This window comes from Oncorhynchus masou, chromosome 21 (genome assembly GCF_036934945.1).
Source record: "Oncorhynchus masou masou isolate Uvic2021 chromosome 21, UVic_Omas_1.1, whole genome shotgun sequence".
In the NCBI taxonomy this organism is placed as follows: Eukaryota; Metazoa; Chordata; class Actinopteri; order Salmoniformes; family Salmonidae; genus Oncorhynchus; species Oncorhynchus masou.
Window position 1 is genome coordinate 26,493,266 of NC_088232.1, and position 8,676 is coordinate 26,501,941.

General features: G+C 41.2%; 1 protein-coding gene across 5 annotated transcripts; it reads right to left on the reverse strand.

Annotated features, from left to right (window-relative positions):
* Positions 1-3,050: 3,050 nt before the first annotated feature.
* Positions 3,051-8,623, reverse strand: LOC135508023 (serine/threonine-protein phosphatase 2A regulatory subunit B'' subunit gamma-like). 5 transcript variants are annotated; one of them, XR_010450739.1, is made up of 5 exons: positions 8,465-8,623; positions 7,837-7,939; positions 7,590-7,702; positions 7,190-7,514; positions 3,051-3,370 (listed from the first exon to the last, which is right to left on the reverse strand). XR_010450739.1 is itself a non-coding variant. In XM_064927907.1 (5 exons), the coding sequence occupies exons 3-5, from the start codon at positions 7,697-7,699 to the stop codon at positions 3,323-3,325; spliced, it is 252 nt and encodes an 83-aa protein (XP_064783979.1). In that variant the 5' UTR covers positions 7,700-7,702; positions 7,837-7,939; positions 8,465-8,623; the 3' UTR covers positions 3,051-3,322. The 5 variants fall into 5 exon arrangements, 2 of the variants coding, with proteins under 2 accessions (XP_064783979.1, XP_064783978.1); XM_064927907.1 differs by having other exon boundaries at positions 7,386-7,479; XM_064927906.1 differs by having other exon boundaries at positions 7,386-7,539.
* Between the last annotated feature and the right edge of the window lie 53 nt (positions 8,624-8,676).

Sequence of the window (8,676 nt, forward strand, 5' to 3'; positions counted from 1 at the left end):
TCCAGGTTTAAGAAATGTCTTTTGATTTATTTTTTCAGGTACATAATAACATTGTTATACAATAAGTTATTTTCAGCCAGTTGGCAGCAAGATAAGTTACCTTTTTCTAAAACCATTCCAGATGTGCACAATGTTATGGAATAGTAAAGATTTATTTGAATGGAAAATTATTTATATTCATGGCCAGCCTTTAATGTAATAACTTCACACGTTGCTCATTGGCATCTGAGCAAAGACTTTAGACATTACTGTTGTCCAGGGCTATATATTTAGAAATACAGTGAGCTCCAAAAGTATTGGGACAGTGGCCATTTGTTGTTTTGGCTCTACTCCAGCACTTTGAATCTTAAATGATACAATGACTGACTTTTTGTACATGGTCCCCTAAAATGGTGGAACTAAAAGTACTGGAACAAATTCAGGGCAAGGTGACTGGTAACATGACTGAATACAAACAGTGCAGCTATTCCCTCCGCAAGGCTATCAATCAAGCTAAGCGTCAGTATAGACAAAGTAGAATCTCAATTCAACGGCTCAGACACAAGAGGTATGTGGCAGGGTCTACAGTCAATTACGGACTACAAAAAGAAAACCAGCCCAGTCACGGACCACGATGTCTTGCTCCCAGGCAGACTAAATAACTTTTTTGCCCGCTTTGAGGACAATACAGTGCCACTGACACGGCCTGCAACGAAAACATGCAGACTCTCCTTCACTGCAGCCGAGGTGAGTAAAACATTTAAACGTGTTAACCCTCGCAAGGCTGCAGGCCAAGACGGCATCCCCAGCCGCGCCCTCAGAGCATGCGCAGACCAGCTGGCTGGTGTGTTTACGGACATATTCAATCAATCCCTATACCAGTCTGCTGTTCCCACATGCTTCAAGAGGGCCACCATTGTTCCTGTTCCCAAGAAAGCTAAGGTAACTGAGCTAAACGACTACCGCCCCGTAGCACTCACTTCCATCATCATGAAGTGCTTTGAGAGTCTAGTCAAGGACCATATCACCTCCACCCTACCTGACACCCTAGACCCACTCCAATTTGCTTACCGCCCAAATAGGTCCACAGACGATGCAATCTCAACCACACTGCCCTAACCCATCTGGACAAAAGGAATACCTATGTGAGAATGCTGTTCATCGACTACAGCTCAGCATTTAACGCCATAGTACCCTTCAAGCTCGAGACCCTGGGTCTCGACCCCGCCCTGTGCAACTGGGTACTGGACTTCCTGACGGGCCGCCCCCAGGTGGTGAGGGTAGGCAACAACATCTCCACCCCGCTGATCCTCAACACTGGGGCCCCACAAGGGTGCGTTCTGAGCCCTCTCCTGTACTCCCTGTTCACCCACGACTGCGTGGCCACGCACGCCTCCAACTCAATCATCAAGTTTGCGGACGACACAACAGTGGTAGGCTTGATTACCAACAACGACGAGACGGCCTACAGGAGGAGGTGAGGGCCCTCGGAGTGTGGTGTCAGGAAAATAACCTCACACTCAACGTCAACAAAACTAAGGAGATGATTGGTCCACTCACACAGACAGCATCGTGAAGACCTCAGGAGGCTGAAGAAATTCGGCTTGTCACCAAAAGCACTCACAAACTTCTACAGATGCACAAACGAGAGCATCCTGGCGGGCTGTATCACTGCCTGGTACGGCAACTGCTCCGCCCACAACCGTAAGGCTCTCCAGAGGGTAGTGAGGTCTGCACAACGCATCACCGGGGGCAAACTACCTGCCCTCCAGGACACCTACACCACCCGATATTACAGGAAGGCCATAAAGATCATCAAGGATAACAACCACCCGAGCCACTGCCTGTTCACCCCGCTATCATCCAGAAGGCGAGGTCAGTACAGGTGCATCAAAGCTGGGACCGAGAGACTGAAAATCAGCTTCTATCTCAAGGCCATCAGACTGTTAAACAGCCACCACTAACATTGAGTGGCTGCTGCCAACACACTCACTCAACTCCAGCCACTTTAATAATGGGAATTGTTGGGAAATTATGTAAAATATATCACTAGCCACTTTAAACAATGCTACCTAATATAATGTTTACATACCCTACATTATTCATCTCATATGTATACGTATATACTGTACTCTATCATCTACTGCATCCTTATGTAATACATGTATCACTTGCCACTTTAACTATGCCACTTTGTTTACATACTCATCTCATATGTATATACTGTACTCGATACCATCTACTGTATCTTGCATATGCTGCTCTGTACCATCACTCATTCATATATCTTTATGTACATATTCTTTATCCCCTTACACTTGTGTATAAGACAGTAGTTTTGGAATTTAGATTACTTGTTGGTTAACTTGGACAACTTGGATTCAAGTGAATTTGTCACAATACTTTTGGGCCCCTAAAATGGGGGGGGGGGAAGAGACCATCTACAAAAAGTGCTGTCATTTCTAAACTGCTCATATGGATGAAAATACCTTCAAATTAAAGCTGACAGTCTGCATCAAAAGTGCTGGAGTACATGGCTTCCATCTGGCCACTCTACCATAAAGGCCAGATTGGTTGAGTGCTGCAGAGATGGTTGTCCTTCTGGAAGGTTCTCCCATCTCCACAGAGGATCTCTGAAGCTCTGTCAGTGTGGCCATTGGGTTCTTGATCACCTCTCTGACCAAGGCCCTTCTCCCCCAATTGCTCAGTTTGGCCAGGCGGCCTGCTCTAGGAAGAGTCTTGGTGGTTCCAAACTTCTTCCACTTAAGAATGTTGGAGGGCAACGTGTTCTTGGGGAGCTTCAATGCTATAGAAATGTACCCTTCCTCAGATCTGTGCCTCGGCACAATCCTGTCTCAGCTCTACGGACAATTCCTTTGACCTCATGGCTTGGTTTTTGCTCTGACATACATGGTCCACTGTAGAACTTTATAGACAGGTGTGTGCCTTTCCAAATCATGTCCAATCAATTGAATTTACCACAGGTGGACTCTAATCAAGTAGTAGAAACAGCTCAAGGATGATCAGTAGAAACAGGATGCACCTGAGCTAAAAAAAATATTGTGTGTAGATTGATGAAACATGTTTGTTTAATACATTTTAGAATAAGGCTGTAACGTAACAAAACGTGGAAAAAGCAAGGGGTAGGAATACTTTCCAAATGCATTGTACATCCTTTTAATGTTGCTCTTGCAGTCCTTCCCAGTTTGACAGAAGATTCGTGTATTTTCAAGGTCAGCGTTGTCGCTGTCATTAGCATCCAGAACTTTTCTGTTTTCAAAAGTCCAGAAGCCATTGAAATCAATGAGGATGCTGGTTTCTGTGTCTCATTGGCTGCTGTTCACTAGATCCTGCACGGATCCTTTGGCTTCACCATGTCAAAGATATCATCCTGAAGGCACAACATTGCAAATTGTTTTAAAATGACTCATTATTGAATTAATTATTCAAATCATTATTAAAAACATTCAAATCCCAACGAGTACAAATGAGAATGCAGGTTGGGTCTGTAAAAAGTTGTCAGGGAACCATAAGATTTAATTGCATGACACATCAGTAGCCATCTTTCCATCCAATTAGCTACAGATTTTCATGGGAATATTCTAAAATCAGCATAAAGAGAATATGCACATTTTCCCACCAGTGGTGTTTTCACCAAACTGACTTGAAGATAAACATGTGTGTGATGATGTAGTGCAAACCCTCCCCCAAAAAAATGTTGCTTAAGTTTTCATGTACCAAATAAAAAACTAAAGTACAATGTGTTTCCATCACATTTTCAGCTCTATCGATAGTTGTCACAAACAAGCAAATATGACTACTCTCATCTTGACACTTGCACTCTAGCCAACAGCTCGCAGAAACTGTGCTGGTAGGCTAGTCTACATGAGACTATTATGGATAAGAGCGAGAATATTTCTATTTGTCAAACATCAGTCAAGCATCAATCATCATGTCACCAGACCATGACCCTCAATATTTATTGGAAATGAGCATCAATATCACTATGCATTTAAAACATGATGAACTTCACAGGGTGGTGAAAGTGCATGGTGAAGAGATGTGATGATCCTTTACAAATATTGTGGGTCTTATTCTGGTGATCATCGATGCTTGGCTGCTGTTTGAAAAATGCTAATATTTTTGTCCATAATAATATCATCATGTATTAGGCTACCTGCACTGTATCTGAGCTGTTGGCTAGAGCCCACATGCCAAGACCAGAGTGGGCACATCCGCTATACAACGCAATTTTATGTTGTTGACAAAACCATCAGTTGAGTTAAATGCGATGGAAACCCATTTAACTTGTATTTTCTATTTGATACCTGGGAATTTAACCCCAAAATAATTTATGTGCACTGTCATCACACACTGTCTTTTATCTGCAACATGTCAATTTGATGGAAACTCCGGTGGGAAAATGTGCATATTGTTTTTATGCTCATTTAAAAACAATATTTGCATGAAAATCTGTCACCAATTGGATAGCTTCTGGTGGGAAAATGCACATATTGTTTTTATGCGGATGTAGAATAGGCCATTCGCATGAAAATCTGTCGCCAAATGGATGGAAACCTAGCTACGTTTTCATCCACAGTAATGGGAGTAAATTCATACAAACTTCACAGGGTGGTGAAAGTGAACAGTGATGACCTTGATGTAGAGGTCTGCACGAGACTGATTTCTTCAATCCTCACCCACTTGCTTGCTGTCCAACTCCCACCCACTACCGCAAGAACTGGTTCCGAACCCAACCGTGGTAATTGTGAGTATTTCTGTCTGTAATAATGCCCTTTTGTGGCGAAAATCTCATTCTAATTGGCCCAAGTGGGTGGATCTATGCCTTCCCAGGCCCACCCATGGCTGTGCCCCTGCCCAGTCATGTGAAATCCATAGATTAGAGCCTAATGAATTTAAGTCAATTAACTGACTTCCTTATATGAACTGTAACTCTGTAAAATCGTTTAAAGTTACATTTATATTTTTGTTCAGTGTAGCTAGCTTTTAGCTACTTGAAAACCGAAGCACGTGTCTCAGTATGGAAAATGCGGCCTAGACATTCGGCAAAAAAAAAATGCATATGAATCTGGTGGACATCTGGCATTAATGGGCTATATCAGCCAATAGGCTAGATGCAGTTTGAAGAGAGCAGAGTTTGGAGCGAGAGCAGACACTTGCACTTTCTCTTGAGCTATGTTTGATAGCCTGCTTTTTAAGAGTGAGACGATTTTCAGACAAACAAATATGGGTGATCAATATGTATTTCTAGGCAATGTTGTAAACTATATCCCATTCATATTTAAGTGGTTAATTTCATTGGAAAGATAACTGCCCCATGCTTCTCCGCCCATGCATAGACTAGCCTACTATTTTAACCACACACGCACCTGATCTTGCACCTATCTACCGAACTTGAAGCAGCAAGAATGATGAGAATGAACACTTGATCTTTCTCTTGAGCAACAGTCGTTTTGCATATGGGATATAGCCTACCTTTTAGGAGGACAATTAAAATGGGTAATCAATATTTATTGAAAATAAAAAAAGGTGCAATGCACGCTCACCATGGTAGCCAATAACTGCGTTGACCTTTTCAATAGCGACCAAATTTTTTGATTGCACCTCGACTCAAGTTAGTTGAGCGCCCTCCACTTCTTTCCATTATCAATATTAATTTACAGACACTGAAGTAATCTATAGCCTATTAATATTTAAGTGAATTTACTTATTTCATAGAGCCCCACAGTGGAGGTGTCATAATACCCATAAAACCTTGCAGTCAAACAGAGAAATGTTTCCAATCATTTTTCCACCATTCACTTTTCCCATTGGGTATTTTAGAAAGACTTAAGTTAAGGGCTGTGTTTTGTGTAGGCTAACTCTGGTGTGAAGTTTTGATAACCGTGTAACTCTCTCTCAATACAATAAAATATATTAGGCTCTATTTAATCTCAGATTTGAAAATGCTAATTAGCATCAAAGTGGACATCATGCAAGACCACAAATCCCTGCAAGCTCCAGTATGTTATCTCAAGCTGTCACCTTTGCTAATAGGTAGTGTCAATTTTAAACTTGCACAAGACAGTTCACAGAATTGTAAATTTCAAAGACATTTTGAAAATGTATTCATTACTACATTAAGCTAGCATTAGATAGTTAATCCAGAGATTCTTACTTTTGCCTCTATTCGTCAGTCTCATCCAGATCATCATGGAATTTGTAGTTCTTTATGATAGCCACATTAGCAGCTAATTCACATTTCATTGTTGGGGGGGTAAATACAGGTGAATATATTGATAAAAGTCACCTTGTCCTAGAGAGATTTACAGTTATCAAAACGTCACGACATGAAACACAGCCCTTATTTCAAGAATTTCTAAAATCCCCTATGGGAAAATGAATGATGGAAAAACAATTGATCTCACACACCCAACTAGGAGAGGATAGGTAGGCTACTGAAATGTAAGCGGCAAATTCTGTGTGTGAATAATGCCGCAGAGGTGCTTTTAATACAATAGGTAGGATAATGCCTACAAAGCAGACAGTTTCCAAATAATTTGCAGGACCAAAACAATATCCTCATCCCAAAGTTGTCTGAATGACCATGTGCTTCCTCCCGCAGCATTAAAAATGCCGACACACACAGTCTACCGACACTGTGTCTGCGAGCTTTTGACTAGAGCGCATGTGCCAAGACCAGAGTAGGCACATTTGATACAATTTCTGTAACAATACTCTTGGTAGAGTTGAAAGTGCGATGGAAACACGTTTAACTTTAGATTTGTATTCAGTACATGAAAATTTACACAAAAAGTAAATGTTGTGTACTCTATCTCATGCACTGAAGTCTGTTTGGTGGAAACACACCACCGGTTGGAAAATAAAAAATTTCTTTATGCACATTTTTGTATATTCGCATGAAAATCTGTCACCAATTGGAGGGAAACCTAGCTAGCATTAAATATTGTATCAGCAAACTCAGATTAGATCTTGGGGAAACAAAAGTAGCAGCACTGAACACCTACTGAGCACCATGGCTTATGGTTAACTCCATACAAATCCTTGACAACCACAACCTAATCCCTCCCCAACATTTCTGGATGAGACTTATTTCCGGATACTTCCAGCTGATTTTACAGTAACCAGTAGTACACTTCAGTTACTTCATCCATGGTGAATATGGTAACAGGGGGCAAAGTCTATTCACCTTGACATCCTGGAAGAATATCGTCTCCTGCCCATGGATTTTCATCAACTCCTGAATGGCCTGGTGGATTTTTTTATGTTTTACATAATAGATGACAACACTTTTCATACAGTGAGCAGGATAGCAAGGTCCCACTGTCTGCCGTCTCCATTGACTTCTATTATCTCTGGCCCAATGTGGCATGTGTCCATCTCACCCTGAAGAAGTAATTGAGAGCGAAGACATTGAGGTAGATCTTGTTCCCCATGTCCAGCAGCTTGAGGATGTACTGTAGCGCTGCAGGCTTCTTCCTGTTCTCCAGAGCCAGAACAAAGTCCACGTACGTCTTATAGTCCCGGAAGAGATACACACTAAGTCAAGACCAGATTTAATATTAATGACTAATATGCAGAGTACTCACTTGCACTTTACTCCTGCTTTGTCTTCAAACTTCAGAAAACAGTCATAGCTTGTCATTGCCTCCTCTCCTGTCATGGGTGACACTTGGTGTTTGTCGAGCAGAAACCACATGATCTATATAACAGAAAGAAGATTTAGGTAAAATAATTAGGTTTGATTACTTGAATAGACTTATGCACTTTTCCGGTGCTTGTAAAGCTTTCTATGTTAATAAACATTTGTTTGATTCTGCCAGATGTTAGTCTCACCTGTAACTCCTCATTTGTTCAGAAGCTCCAAGCTCTTCCTCTGCAGAAAGATGGCTCTGGACTCCTCTCGCAGTTTCTGCAGAACTTCATCCTCTGCAGGAAGCTATATGGGTCACAAGATAAAAGACTTAATTAAACATGATCCTTTCAGCCCCTCAAAAAAGTAAAACAGAAGCAGGCTTATGATACAAAAGTGCATCCGTTGAAACGTCAATAATATCATAATTATTGTAGGCTATAAAACTGTTAAAAATGGTTGATGAGTTAAAATGTTAGGTTAATGTTAGGTTAGAATGTTAAGAGATTGTCAGAAAATGCAATTGCTTGCTCTGTAGTAGAAGAGTTGCTGCTTCCTCCCCTCTACTCTGTGTAGTAGTATTTAGTGAAAAGTATTGTCTCGTCTACTTTCTTTTCCTCAGTCCTCTCATGTGAACAGAAATATATAAGTCAACGTAACATGTTGACACAATAAGGCTGTGTGAATGTTCAATCATTGAAATACTGGCTAGTGTGGCTACCGGTAGTTAGTTATCTAGCTGGATAGCTACTACACGGGTTTCTATGAAATGTGCCTAGCTAGCTAGTTAAATAGTTAAATAAACACAACCAATATATGGATGCAGCAAACCATTAATGGAGGATGCCAATCTTCTTTTCAAAAGCTCTTTCCAGTGCACAACCTTATCGTTTGACATTTTACTTCTGTTTATTCGTAATAACATGAAAACTAGCTAACCAAAGTTATGATAACTTCTAACTCCAGCGTCTAAAATTTCGAAATAATCGTAGCTCGCTTGGGATTGGTCGGCTTCGACGTGACCTCTGAACTCCAATGTCACA

Bases quoted from the DNA above. Each gene is read 5' to 3' on its own strand.
- LOC135508023 (XM_064927906.1), bottom strand. From the start codon at position 7,699: ATGTGGTTTCTGCTCGACAAACACCAAGTGTCACCCATGACAGGAGAG. The intron at 7,540-7,589 runs GTGAGTACTCTG...GTCTTGACTTAG, and splicing joins AAAGCAGGAGTAAAGTGCAA to TGTGTATCTCTTCCGGGACT. The intron at 3,371-7,385 runs GTGAGATGGACA...TTGTGCCTTCAG, and splicing joins CTCTCAATTACTTCTTCAGG to GATGATATCTTTGACATGGT.